This window comes from Tachyglossus aculeatus, chromosome 1 (genome assembly GCF_015852505.1).
Source record: "Tachyglossus aculeatus isolate mTacAcu1 chromosome 1, mTacAcu1.pri, whole genome shotgun sequence".
NCBI classification, from domain to species: Eukaryota; Metazoa; Chordata; class Mammalia; order Monotremata; family Tachyglossidae; genus Tachyglossus; species Tachyglossus aculeatus.
The window spans coordinates 140,390,181-140,405,183 of record NC_052066.1 but is presented as its reverse complement, the minus strand read 5'-3'; the positions used below and the strand labels follow the sequence as shown (position 1 = coordinate 140,405,183).

General features: G+C 43.1%; 1 protein-coding gene across 2 annotated transcripts in view; it reads left to right on the top strand.

The window, feature by feature from the left end:
* The window catches only part of MAP4K3 (mitogen-activated protein kinase kinase kinase kinase 3), a 251,546-nt gene extending 239,971 nt beyond the window's left edge, over window positions 1–11,575 (top strand). For both annotated transcript variants that reach the window (XM_038761656.1, XM_038761585.1), the window contains 4 exons: window positions 44–136; window positions 570–640; window positions 7,397–7,452; window positions 10,115–11,575. In XM_038761656.1, the coding sequence (XP_038617584.1) occupies window positions 44–136; window positions 570–640; window positions 7,397–7,452; window positions 10,115–10,202 (308 nt within the window). In that variant the 3' untranslated portion in view covers window positions 10,203–11,575. The remainder of the gene's footprint in view (window positions 1–43; window positions 137–569; window positions 641–7,396; window positions 7,453–10,114) is intronic.
* Window positions 11,576–15,003: the final 3,428 nt, after the last annotated feature.

Sequence of the window (15,003 nt, the reverse complement as noted above, 5' to 3'; positions counted from 1 at the left end):
ATGTTTTCTTTTAATTATTGAGTGTTATTTTGTTGTTCTTTAGGCTGTATAAAAATAGTAAATCTACAAGGCAGATTAAAATCTAGCAGGAAATTGTCATCGGAACTCACGTTTGATTTCCAGATTGAGTCGATAGGTAAGTATGAGTTTTGCTCTTAATGTCTCCTGAAAAATTCATTTAATGTTACCACAATTAAAATCAGTTTTAAGATTGAGTATTAGGTATTTTTTCCTGGTAATTATATGAAATTGCATTTTTGCCTATTTCAAAGTACTGTATAAAATTGGACTAAGAGGTGGAATAGATGCTGAAATTGGGGTCGGGGTTGAGCAGGAATCTCTGAATTTCCTCTGATTTTAGAACTATGACTATGGGGTAATTATCTTGTTTTTTCCATCCTGCGAAGATGAGTTATACCAGTGGTATACCCTTCTCAGTCCATAAAAACATCTAAATTATTCAAAGGAAGCCAGTGGCCAATTAAAATTCTACCATCGGTAATAGCAAAAAGGTGATTCAAAGATGCTTATCAATCAGATAATAATTCACCTTATTTCTTGCCTGCTAGTTTGCCTACAAGACAGCGTTTTAGCGTTTTGGAAACACGGGATGCAAGGGAGAAGTTTTAGGTCAAACGAGGTAAGCGATGGCTCAAAACTAAATTTAAAAGGTGAAAGGAATGCTTTGAAAAAACTTGATTTTCACATGGCCTGTTGGGAATGTCAGGAATTCTTCAGGTATTAATTCAGCTGGGAAGAATGATGAGCTCTCCAGCTGACTCACTTTTGCAATTAAGCAACTGTCCGTGGATCACTTGTGAATGGGTTAGCTTTGGCCCTTGGAGGAGAGCTCATCTCTAGACTCTAAGATTGTTCTGGGCAGGGAAAGTGTCTGTTTATTGTTATATTGTAATAATAATAATTGTGGTATTTGTTAAGCGCTTACTGTGTGCCGGGCCCTGTACTAAACGCTGGGTTGGATATATGGAAATTGGGCTGGACACAGTCCCTCGTGGGGCTCACAGTCTCAATCCCCATTTTACAGATGAGGGAACCGAGGCCCAGAGAAGTGAAGGGACTGGGCCGAGATCCCACAACAGACAAGTGGCGGAGCCGGGATTTGAACCCATGACCGTCTGACTCCAGGCCCGTGCTCTAGCCACTATGCCATGGTGTACTCCCCCAGCTGCTTAGTACAGTACTCTGCACACAGTAAGCACTCAATAAATTGACTGGCTGAGGGAAGGGGGAATGGAATCCACTCAGTGAGAAGTGGAACCTGAAATGATCAGCCTTTATGTGTGTTTTATGGTTATATGTAAAATACACCAGGAAAAGGTGATCTGGCCTAGGGAGCTCAGAAGCGTTTTGTGCTGCTACGTGAAGATTTGTTAAAACGTAGTAGTAATATTCAAATGGTAGAGACAGAGTTATGTTTTAGCACGGCTGGGGAGGTTTTTTTTCCGACAAAATCGAGCAGCCCATGAAGACTTGCAACAGACACACTCATCACGAAGGCAATTTGTGCCTAACGATAATAGTAATAATAATGATACTTGTTAAGCGCTTACTATGTGCCAAGCACTGTTAGTGATACAAGTTAATAGATAGAAGCTAATCAGGTTGGGCACCATGCCTCACTGGGCCTCGTTCTCGCCTGTCATCATCATCAATCGTATTTATTGAGCGCTTACTGTGTGCAGAGCACTGTACTAAGCGCTTGGGAAGTACAAATTGGCAACATATAGAGACAGTCCTTACCCAACAGTGGGCTCACAGTCTAAAAGGGCCTGTCCCGCCATCGGCCCCCGGCCCACGTCTTCCCCCTGGCCCGGAATGCCCTCCCTCCGCACATCCTCCAAGCTCGCTCTCTTCCTCCCTTCAAAGCCCTATTGAGAGCTCACCTCCTCCAGGAGGCCTTCCCACACTGAGCCCCCACCCTACCTCCTTCCCCTCCCCGCAGCACCTGTATATACGTTTGTACGGATTTATTACTCTATTTTACTTGTACATATTTACTATTCTATTTACTTTATTTTGTTAATATGTTTTATTTTTGTCTGTCTCCCCCTTCTAGACTGTGAGCCCACTGTTGGGTAGGGACCGCCTCTCTATGTTGCCAACTTGTACTTCCCAAGCGCTTAGTCCAGTGCTCTGCACACAGTAAGCACTCAATAAATACAATTGAATGAATGAATGACACCGTCCCTTTTGCACATGGGGCTCTTATTCTTAATCCCCATTTTAAAGAATGAGGTAACTGAGGCCCAGAGAAACTAAATAATAATAATAATGGCATATGTTAAGCGCTTACTATGTGCAAAGCACTGTTCTAAGCGCTGGGGAGGTTACAAGGTGATCAGGTTGTCCCACAGAGGGCTTACAGTCTTTATCCCCATTTTACAGATGAGGTAACTGAGGCCCAGAGAAGTTAAATGACTTGCCCAAAGTCACACAGCTGACAGTTGGTGGAGCCGGGATTTGAACCCACAACCTCAGACTCCAAAGCCCGGGCTCTTTCCAGCTAAATGACTTGCCCAAGGTTACACAGCAGACACGTAGCAGTGCTGGGATTAGAACCCAGGTCCTTCTGACTCTTAGGCTTGTGCTCCGTCCACTAAGCTACACTGCTTCTTAGGGAAGCCTTAGGAAAATACCATTTGTACAGTAGTAAACTCTGTAGATACAGTACCAGAACGATTGCAGATGGAGAGCGGGGCGTTCCGGAAGAGATGTGTCCGTGGTGTCGCTTCGGGCCGGAAACGACTCGATGGAGTAAGACGAGACAAGACCTGATCACTCTGAGCAGACAGATATTCATTCATTCATTCAATCGTATTTATTGAACGCTTACTGTGTGCAGAGCACTGTACTAAGCGCTTGGGAAGTACAAGTCGGCAACATATAGAGACGGTCCCTAACCAACAACGGGCTCACAGCCTAGAAGGGGGAGACAGACAACAAAACAAAACATGTAAACAGGTGTCAAAATCATCAGAATAAATAGAATTAAAGCGATATTCACATTCATTCATTCATTCAATCGTATTTATTGAGCACTTACTGTGTGCAGAGCACTGGACTAAGCACTTGGGAAGTACAAGTCAGCAACATATAGAGATGGTCCCTAACCAATAACGGGCTCACAACCTAGAAGGGGGAGACAGACAACAAAACAAAACAGGTAAACAGGTGTCAAAATCATCAGAATAAATAGAATTAAAGCTATATGCACATTCATTCATTCATTTATTGAGCACTTACTGTGTGCAGAGCACTGGACTAAGCATTTGGGAAGTACAAGTTGGCAACATATAGGGATGATCCCTACCCAATAATGGGCTCACAGTCTAGAAGGGGGAGACAGGCAACAAAACATGCAAACAGGTGTCAAAATCATCAGAATAAATAGAATTAAAGCTATGTGCACATTCATTCATTCATTCAATCGTATTTATTGAGCGCTTACTGTGTGCAGAGCACTGTACTAAGCGCTTGGGAAGTCCAAGTTGGCAACGTATAGAGACGGTCCCTACCCAACAGCGGGCTCACAGTCTATAAGGGGGAGACAAACAACAAAACAAAACATATTAACAAAAGAAAATAAATAGAATAAATATGTACAAGTAAAATACATAAATAGCGTAATAAATATGCACAAACATATATCGATATATATAGCCCCCTGTTGGGTAGGGACTCTATATGTTGCCAACTTGGACTTCCCAAGCGCTTAGTACAGTGCTCTGCACACAGTAAGCGCTCAATAAATATGATTGATTGATTGAGGGGAAGGAGGTAAGGGGGGGGGGATGGGGAGGAAGAGAAGGGGGAGAGGAAGGAGGGGGCTCAGTCTGGGAATCAACTTGTATCTACCCCAGAATGAAGAACAGTGTTTGGTACACAGTAAGGGCTTAACAAGTACAATTATTATTGTAATATTATTATCCTCCTCCCGGGTAAACACGCGGAGCCCATTCTCACAGAAAGACAGGCCTAAGAATAAGAAGCCGCGGGGTCTAGTGGTAAGTAGTGGTATGTTACCAACTTGTACTTCCCAAGCGCTTAGTACAGTGCTGTGCACACAGTAAGCGCTCAATAAATACGATTGATGATGATGATGATGATGATGATGATGAAGAATCCGAGCCCAGGAGTCAGAGGACCTGGCTTCTGACCCTTTCTCTACCACTTGTCTGCCGTGTGATATTGGGGAAGTCACCTACGCTCCAATCAATCAATCAATAATTCTATTTATTGAGTGCTTACTATGTGCAGAGCACTGTACTAAAGGCCTCCTCTTCCATGGACCAGGATTCTTAACGGCACTGACCACTGCCCTGAGCTGACCGCAGCCCAGCCATCAACCCTAACCATTCCCTCCCTCTCCCCCGCGGGCCCCCGCTTAGCTCCGATTCCTGCCAAAGGGGCCAGTGGGGCCAACCCCCCTTCCATTCATTCATTCATTCATTCGATCAATCAATCAATCGTATTTATTGAGCGCTTACTGTGTGCAGAGCACTGTACTAAGCGCATGGGAAGTACAAGTTGGCAACATAGAGAGACGGTCACTACCCAACAGTGGGCTCACAGTCTAAAAGGGGGAGACAGAGAACAGAACCAAACATACTAACAAAATAAAATAAGTAGAATAGGTATGTACAAGTAAAATAAATAAAAAAATAGAGTAATAAATATGTACAAACATATATACATATATACAGGTATATATGTATTCATTCGTATTTATTGAGCGCTTACTGTGTGCAGAGCACTGTACTAAGCGCTTGGGAAGTCCAAGTTGGCAACATATAGAGACGGTCCCTACCCAACAGTGGGCTCACGGTCTAAAAGGGGGAGACAGACAACAAAACCAAACATACTAACAAAATAAAATAAATAGAATAGCTATGTACAAACATATATACATATATACAGGTACATATGCATTCATTTGTATTTATTGAGCGCTTACTGTGTGCAGAGCACTGTACTAAACGCTTGGGAAGTCCAAGTTGGCAACATATAGAGACGGTCCCTACCCAACAGTGGGCTCACAGTCTAAAAGGGGGAGACAGAGAACAAAACCAAACATACTAACAAAATAAAATAAATAGAATAGATATGTACAAGTAAAATAAATAGAGTAATAAATATGTACAAACATATATACAGGTATATATGTATTCATTCATATTTATTGAGCGCCTACTGTATGCAGAGCACTGCACTAAGCGCTTGGGAAGTACAAATGTGAGCCCGTCCTTGGGTCGGGACCATCTCTATATGTTGCCAACTTGGACTTCCCAAGCGCGTAGTCCAGTGCTCTGCACACAGTAAGCGCTCAGTAAATACGAATGAATGAATGAATGGATGCTTCAGATCGTCAGTGGTTTCGACGAAGGGTCCTGGGGTCCCAGAAGCAGCTTCTCCGTGCCCTGTTTGACTTGCTGCGTTCCCTCGGGCCGAGGATGCCGTCGGACAAATAAAGACAACTCAAAATTGAAAGTCAGGGGAATTGATTTAACGTGTTATATGGTTGACATATTTTTGCTGCGGATTTTTGACCACGATGGGCATCTCTTCAAGTTACGGAATCCCGCTGTCAACAGCAGTAACTTCGAGAAGCAGCGTGGCTCTGTGGAAAGAGCCCGGGCTTTGGAGTCAGGGGTCATGGGTTCAAATGCCGGCCCAGCCAATTGTCAGCTGGGTGACTTTGGGCAAGTCGCTTCACTTCTCTGTGCCTCAGTTGCCTCATCTGTAAAATGGGGATTGACTGTGAGCCCCCCGTGGGACAACCTGATCATCTTGTATCCCCCCAGAGCTTAGAACAGTGCTTTGCACATAGTAAGCGCTTAATAAATGCCATCATTATTATTATTATTATTCTCTGGGCCTCAGGTCCCTCGTCTGTAAAGTGGGGATGAAGGCTGTGAGCCCCACATGGGATAATCTGATCACCTTGTATCCCCCCAGAGCTTAGAACAGTGCTTTGCACATAGTAAGCGCTTAATAAATGCCATCATTATTATTATTATTATTCTCTGGGCCTCAGTTCCCTCGTCTGTAAAATGGGGATGAAGACTGTGAGCCCCACATGGGATAATCTGATCACCTTGTATCCTCCCCAGCACTTAGAGCAGTGCTTTGCACATAGTAAGCGCTTAACAAATGCCATCATCATCATCATCATCAAAGCCCGAGGACTGCGGTTTTCTTGAAAGAGGACCTAGCCCTGTGGAAAAAAAATATATGTATCGTTCAAAAAGTTTAGTCCACAGAATTTTGTTTACAACTTCCAAAGTGCTTAGCACAGTACTTGAGATTTTGTAGGGTTGTTTTATACTTAGACGGGTACAGCCTTTTGACAGATTGGATTATCTGATGTCATGCCCTGGCTCTGTGGAAAGAGCCCGGGCTTGGGAGTCAGAGGTCATGGGTTCTAATCCCAGCTCCGCCACTTGTCTGCTGTGTGACTTTGGGCAAGTCACTTCACTTCTCTGGGCCTCAGTTCCCTCATCTGGAAAATGGGGCTGAAGACTGTGAGCCCCACGTCGGACAACCTGATTATCTTGTATCCCCCCCAGCGCTTAGAACAGTGCTTGGCACATAGTAAGCGCTTAACAAATACCGACTTTACTATTATTTCAAACTCTTAGGCCATTATCCCTTAATACCTTTTCTATTAACTCTAATATTTGTGATATTTATTCTAAGAGAAGCATTTTTCTTTTGATAATATACAGTAAGGAAAAGGCAATCTTACTTAAATTTTAGGCAGATAAGGGTCCTCTAGAAATTCTTCATAGATATATTAAGAATTGCCCGTTACTTTTGTTCATGTACTAAAGTTTATTTCATTAAATTATAGCTTGTACTCTATTTCCATTTTAATTTTGAGCATAAATTCTCCTAGACGACAAAATATTGCTCTCTTTTAAATCATCTTTAATTACTTTTTTGCACCTAGATTGCTTCATCCAGAAAGACTTGTAGCTAATATTCTATTTCCTACTCCTGTAGTAGACAGACGTCCTGTAATGAGAGCTCTCCTTCCTTTTCACAAACCCCTTAGAAAATAGTTATTTGGAACATTTACAAAGTTGCTCTGGTTTCTTTCTGAGTGGCCTATGAACTAAACATTGTATATCCAAATCCCTCAATTCCAGTACTCTCTTGGTTCTATTATTTAGGAAGTAAATGAGGTTTTCTTTGTTCCCACATTACATGAAAATTCTAATGCATCCATTGCCAGATTTACTGAGATACTTTGACTTAGCAACATCAAAGAAATTAACCCAGAAGGCTATGAATTATGATCTTTTTCTTAAGAGTTAAGTTATAAGTGGACACTCAAACTTAAAGCCATATACTTTTTTTATTTTGTATTTAACAGATAACCCAAGAAATTTCTGACAGTACAAGGATATTCAGGCTTCTTGGATCTGACAGGTATGCCTAAATCAGGCTTGGCCGTACTATTTTAAAATGTGTGATGAATGTTTCCTTTTCATCAGAACTAAGGACTGAAGTTTATCAGATATCCTAATAGAGACTGTTCCATTTTCTGTTTCTCCTATTTCTTACCCAAGAAGAATGGCCAAATCCAGTAAGCTCATTATGGGTGGGAAATGTGTCTACCAAGTATTATACTCTCCCAAGCGTTTAGTATAGTGGTCTGCGCACAGTAGACACTCAATGATTACCATTGATTGAAACCAGAATTGTTTGAGAGCCAAAGGGAAAATCAATCAATCAATCGTATTTATTGAGCGCTTACTGTGTGCAGAGCACTGTACTAAGCGCTTGGGAAGTACAAGTTGGCAACATGTAGAGACAGTCCCTACCCATGAACATCTTTAGACTCTAAGCTCCTTTTTTTTAAGTGCTTATTATTATCATCATCATCATCATCATCAATCGTATTTATTGAGCGCTTACTGTGTGCAGAGCACTTTACTAAGCGCTTGGGAAGTACAAGTTGGCAACATATACAGTCCCTACCCAATAGTGGGCTCACAGTCTAAAAGGGGGAGAGGTGCCAGGTGCTATACAAGCACTTATATTAAGCCCTTAGTACAGTGCTCTGCACACAGTAAGCGTTCAAGAAATACGACTGAATGAATGAATGAATACAAAGCGCTGGATTAGATATAATAAACAATCCATGTCGCACGTGGAGCTCGCCGTCTCAATCCCCATTTTACAGATGAGGTAACTGAGGCTGAGAGAAGTGAAGTGACTTGTCCGTAGTCCCACAACAGATAAGTGGTGGAACCGGAATTAGAACCCAGCTCCTTGTGGGAAGGGAACGCGTCTACCGACTCTGTTGTGTTGAACTCTCCCAAGTGCATAGTACAGTGTTCTGTGCACTGTAACTCTCAGTAAATTGTGAGCCCACTGTTGCGTAGGGACCGTCTCTATATGTTGCCAACTTGTACTTCCCAAGTGCTTAGTACAGTGCTCTGCACACAGTAAGCGCTCAATAAATACGATTGATTGATTGAGTAAATCCCACTGATTGATGTTGTATACCAACTTGGTGGGGGGCAGCCTTATCCGAGGTCAAGATTGCTCCGCCTCTAACACAAAAACATGTTTGTTTTAGCAGTTTTTGCTTTCTACCTTGAAGACGCTTTCTAGTTTTGTACAGCTGCATTTGCGACAGGAGTAAAGAGCCCCCATTCTAGACTGTGAGCCCACTGTTGGGTAGGGACCGTCTCTATATGTTGCAAACTTGTACTTCCCAAGTGCTTAGTACAGTGCTCTGCACACAGTAAGCGCTCAATAAATACGATTGATTGATTGATTGAGTAAATCCCACTGATTGATGTTGTATGCCAACTTGGTAGGGGGCAGCCTTATCCGAGGTCAAGATTGCTCCGCCTCTAACACAAAAACATGTTTGTTTTAGCAGTTTTTGCTTTCTACCTTGAAGACGCTTTCTAGTTTTGTACAGCTGCATTTGCGACAGGAGTAAAGAGCCACCATTCTAGACTGTGAGCCCACTGTTGGGTAGGGACCGTCTCTATATGTTGCCAACTTGTACTTCCCAAGCGCGTAGTACAGTGCTCTGCACACAGTAAGCGCTCAATAAATACAATTGATCTGTGAACAAATGAAAATGACTTCATCCAGCACTTTGAGGAGAGACTCAGAGGTGGGCTGGGTCTCTCCGCAGCCTCCTCATGTTGGGATTTTGAATCCAGGTGTGGAAGCAGCGTGGCTCAGTGGCAAGACCCCGGGCTTGGGAGTCATGGGTCGTGGGTTCTAATCCCGGCACCGCCACTTATCAGCTGTGTGACTTTGGGCAAGTCACTTCGTTTCTCTGGGCCTCACTTACCTCATTTTTCAAATGGAGATGAAGACTGTGAGCCCCATGTAGAGAAGCAGCGTGGCTCAGTGGAAAGAGCCCGGGCTTTGGAGTCAGAGGTCATGGGTTCAAGTTCTGGCTCCGCCAGTTGTCGGCTGTGTGACTTTGGGCAAGTCACTTCTCTGGCCTCAGTTCCCTCATCTGTCAAATGGGGGGGAAGACTTTGAGCCCCATGTGGGACAATCTGATCACCTTGTAACCTCCCCAGTGCTTAGAACGGTGCTTTGCACATAGTAAGCGCTTAATAAATGTCATTATTATTACTATGTGGGACAACCTAATTACCTTGTATCTATCCCAGCGCTTAGAGCAGCACTTTGCACATAGTAAGTGCTTAACAAACACCGTCGTTATTATTATTATTAAAAATCCTAGCGCCGAAAAATCAATTCCTGCCCCAGAACCTAGAGAGCTGTATTCATTCATTCATTCATTCAATCGTATTTATTGAGCGCTTACTGTGTGCAGAGCACTGGACTAAGCGCTTGGGAAGTACAAGTTGGCAACATATAGAGACGGTCCCTACCCACCAGCGGGCTCACAGTCAAGAAGGGGGAGACAGACAACAAAACCAAACACATTAACAAAATAAAATAAGTAGAATATGGCAGAGGTAGATTCAAAAGAGAAAGACCCTGTAGTATAACTGTTTCCCATCAGCCTCCTCTTTCACAAACAGTTTTAAAAAAAGATTAACAATTTTTTTCCCTCTTTTTTTTTTTTTTTTTTTTGACTTGACAGGGTTGTGGTTTTGGAAAGTAGGCCGACTGATAATCCTACCGCTAACAGCAATTTGTACATCCTGGCGGGTCACGAAAACAGTTACTGAGAAATCGTGCGTGTGTCTGACGCAGCCGGAGAGAGAACACTACCGCTGCAACGAAACCCGACGCTTGAAGCTGTCCATAAAAAGCGCGGGAACCTGGCTTCAGTTACTCTGTAATTTATTGTGGCACGAGACAAAGATGAGGAAAAAATGTGTTCTTAAGCGGTGTGGACGGAGCTAGCCTATTCGTCCACCCCGAGGGCTTCATTCACTGTTATGTAATCTTTGTACATAGAGGCAGTAGTTTTCCGTGGAATTTCGTATTGCCGAAGACCCACACTAAGAGTTTCCTGTAGATAGCGGTCCTTTTACGATTTAAACGTCTTATCTGTACAGTTGTAAAGGTTGTCGATGCAGAAGTGCATTTGGGAGGGGGGTACTATTTTAAGAACTGGGGGGGATATTCTTGGGTATGGCTATATTATCCAACGAGATGCTGGCGACGGACCCGGCGCAATTAACAACACTATTGTATTTTTATGGTATGTAATTTAGTAGGACGGATATAAATCTGGTAACTTTTAAAGAAAACTATAATCGAGGCTGTAATCATTTTATAATCTTGTTTTTAATTTCAAGGCAAGTACACTGGTGTTTCTGTTTGCACAAAGTAGCGATACGTGATGAACTTAGTCACAAAGGTAAGCTGTGACGTTGTCGAAACGCGTTGGGCTTTGAAATCCCTCTTTTAAAGTTGATTTGGCTCGGTTTCTTTGCGAAACAAACCCCTTACCCACCTGTTGTAGTAACCGGCCCTTTTTTTAATTTAAAGCAGGATTCGGTGAGATTGCTTCTCTGTGCTTTGAAGACGTTGCCTTCCGGAATGAGTTTGAATCACAGGAAAAGGGTGCTGTGATGTAACTGCAATTGTCGTTTAAATTATATTGTATGTACAATGATCGAATTAGCGTTACGGAGAGTCCACAATAAACATTTCATGTACTCACACTGAAGAACTATTAACATTCCACAGAGTGAAATGGTTCAGACTTCCAGTTGCATTTTGACTCTTTTGGCCCTATGATTTTCATATTTGTTCTGATTTAGGGTGTTAGCCTGTGGCCAAAATAATTTAGTTACTACCTCATGCACACGATAGAAGGGTTACTACACATCACAGGAACTTAGTTTTGGTCAAAGTTAATTTTTGATGGCTATTTTCCGACGGAGTCTGTAGATACCGAGTTTCGGCAAAATGCACACTTTTGGCTCTTTTTCGCCTATGTTCTTTCCATTTTATTGTGAGTATATACACTAAGAACAAACTAAGTGGTGATTTATGGTCCCTCAGTACGTATGTGCTTGGAAATGATTTTGAATATGTCTCTGTATATAGTGTAAAATAAACATGTTTTTTAACATGCCGTTGTATAGTAGCTTGCCCCCCGCATTCATTTCTACATACACTTCCTCCTCTAGACTGTAAGCTCCTGGAGGGCAGGGACTGTGTCTTCCAACTCAACTGCGTTCAGTCGTATTTACTGAACGCTCACCGTGTGCAGGCACTGTACTGAGCGCTTGGGAGAGTACAGTGCAATAAACAGAGACACATTCCCCGCCCACGACGGGCTTACAGTCTACAGCGGGGAGACAGACATCACGACAGACGTCCCCCTTTTAGACTGTGAGCCCACTGTTGGGTAGGGACTGTCTCTATATGTTGCCAACTTGTACTTCCCAAGCGCTTAGTACAGTGCTCTGCACACAGTAAGCGCTCAATAAATACGATTGATGATGATGATGATGACAAATAAAACCACGGATGTGTATGGAAGTGCTGTGGGGCTGGGAGAGGGGAAGTGTGAAGGGAGCAATCCGGGGCGATGCCAAGGGAATGGGAGATGAGGAAAAGTGGGGCTTGGTCTGGGAAGGCCTCTTGGAGGTGATGTGCCTTCAAAAAGTCTTTGAAGATTCACTCATTCATTCATTCAATCATATTTATTGAGCGCTTGCTGTGTGCAGAGCACTGGACTAAGCGCTTGGGAAGTACAAGTCGGCAGCGTATCGAGACGGTCCCTACCCAACAGCGGGCTCACAGTCTAGAAGGGGGAGATTTCCTTGGTCTTGGAAATTCCCATTAAGGACCTAGCCAACTCTTTAAAATAAACACAATTTTCAACTATATGATTTTAGTTCCAGTTTAATATACACTTACCAATGTGGTGTTCCAATCCAAGACTTCCTTTTGGCAACTGTGGCTGTTATCTGTGCAGATACTCCAAAATTGGCTAGAAAAATGGAGAGCCCAGCTTTACAGAGGAAAATTGAGGCTCGTTTTCCTATTGCTTTGATTCTCCCACCCATAGGCAATCCTTCGTGGATCAATCAATCAATCGTATTTATTGAGCGCTTACTGTGTGCAGAGCACTGTACTAAGCGCTTGGGAAGTACAAGTTGGCAATATATAGAGACAGTCGCTACCCAACAGTGGGCTCACAGTCTAAAAGGGGGAGACAGACAACAAAACCAAACATACTAACAAAATAAGGTCACACGGGCAGCGTTCAATAAATATGATGGATCGGGCCGAGAGCGCAGGCTGGCACTGGAAGAGGAAAGTGTGGTTGCCTGGCTGTACTAGGAGATCAGTAATCAATCAATCAATCATATTTATGGAGCGCTTACTGTGTGCAGAGCACTGTACTAAGCGCTTGGGAAGTACAAGTTGGCAACATATAGAGACGGTCCCTACCCAACAGTGGGCTCACAGTCTAGAAGGGGGAGATAGAGAACAAAACCAAACATATTAACAAAATAAAATAAATACAATAGATATGTACAAGTAAAATAAATAAATAAATAGTAAGAGAGGAGGAGGTAAGCTGATAAGGAGTTTGATGTAGAGGTGGGTGGGAGGTTCTTGAGTGGGGGTATTATGCGCTCCCATATGCTTAACACAGTGCTCTGAACATTCATTCATTCATTCAATCGTATTTATTGAGCGCTTACTGTGTGCAGAGCACCGTACTAAGCGCTTGGGAAGTCCCAAGTTGGCAACATAGAGAGACGGTCCCTACCCAACAGTGGGCTCACAGTCTAGAAGGGGGAGACAGGCAACAAAACAAAACGTATTAACAAAATAAAATAAATAGAATAGTAAATATGGGTAGTTTCCCAAGGGGTGGGTAAAGTGCTCTGCATACAGTCAGGCACTCAGTAAATTCATTCATTCAATCAATCGTATTTATCAGGATAGTAATATTTATTAGTATTATTATTATTAGTAGTAGTAGTAGTAGTATTGTGAGCCCTCTATTGCGTAGGAACTGTCTCTAATAATAATAATGATAATAATGGCATTTATTGAGCACTGTTCTAAGCGCTGGGGAGGTTACAAGGTGATCAGGTGGTCCCACAGGGGGCTCACGGTCTTCATCCCCATTTTTCAGACGAGGTCACTGAGGCACAGAGAAGTGAAGTGACTTGCCTGAAGTCACACAGCTGACAATTGGCAGAGCAAAACAAAACATCTTAACAAAATAAAAGAAATAGAATAAATATGTACATGGCACTAATGAATACCATGGTTGATCCTGGGGAGATGGGAACTAATTTTTTTTTTTAGAAAAATGATCTGGGCAGCAGAATAATAATAATAATAATGGCATTTGTTAAGCGCTTACTATGTGCAAAACACTGTTCTAAGCGCTGGGGGGGATACAGTGTGATTAAGTTGTCCCACGTGGGGCTCGCCGTCTTAATCCCCATTTTGACAGATGAGGTAACTGAGGCTCAGAGAAGTTAAGTGACTTGCCCAAGGTCACACAGCAGACTTGTGGTGGAGCCGGGATTCGAACCCATGACCTCTGACTCCAAAGCCCGGGCTCTTTCCACTAAGCCACGCTGCTTCTCTGAGGTACGGACTGGATTGGGGAGACACAAGAGGAAGGGAGGTCAGCAAAGAGGCAAAGGCGGGAGTCTAGGTGGGGGATGAAGACTGTGAGCCCCCCATGGGACAACCTGATCACCTTGTAACCTCCCCAGCGCTTAGAACAGTGCTTTGCACATAGTAAGCGCTTAATAAATGCCATCATTATTATTATTATTATTATTATAGTTTACGTCAGTGTAGTAGGTTCCTCTGCTCCTCCTCCCCTTCCCATCTCCCCAGCTCGCTCCCTTTGCTCTACTCCCCTCCCCGCCCCACAGCACTTATGATATATATATATATATTTATAATTCTATTTATTTTTATTAATGATGTGTATATATCTATGATTTTATTCATTTATAATGGTGCTGCAGATGCCTGTTTACTTGTTTCGATGTCTGCCTCCCCCCTTCTAGACTGTGAGCCCGTTTTGGGCAGGGAGTGTCCCTATTTGTTGCTGACTTGTACTCCCCAAGCGCTTAGTACAGTGCTGTGCGTGCAGTAAGCGCTCAGTAAATACGATTGAATGAATGAAGAAATGATGGAGAGGAAAGAGTGGATTTTAGCCTTGTCGTAATGGTGGAGCCAACAAGATTTGGTGGCAAACTGAATAATAATAATAATAAATAATGATAGCATTTGTTAAGCGCTTACTGTGTGCAGAGCACTGTTCTAAGCGCTGGGGGGATATAACGTGATCAGGTTGTCCCACGGGGGGCTCACGGTCAATCCCCATTTTACAGATGAGGTAACTGAGGCTCAGAGAAGTTAAGTGACTTGCCCAAGGTCACACAGCAGACATGTGGCGGAGCTGGGATTCGAACCCATGACCTCTGACTCCAAAGCCCGGGCTCTTTCCACTGAGCCACGCTGAATAGGAATATGCATCTGAATATAAGTCAATTGGTGGTGTTTACTGAGAGCTTACTATGT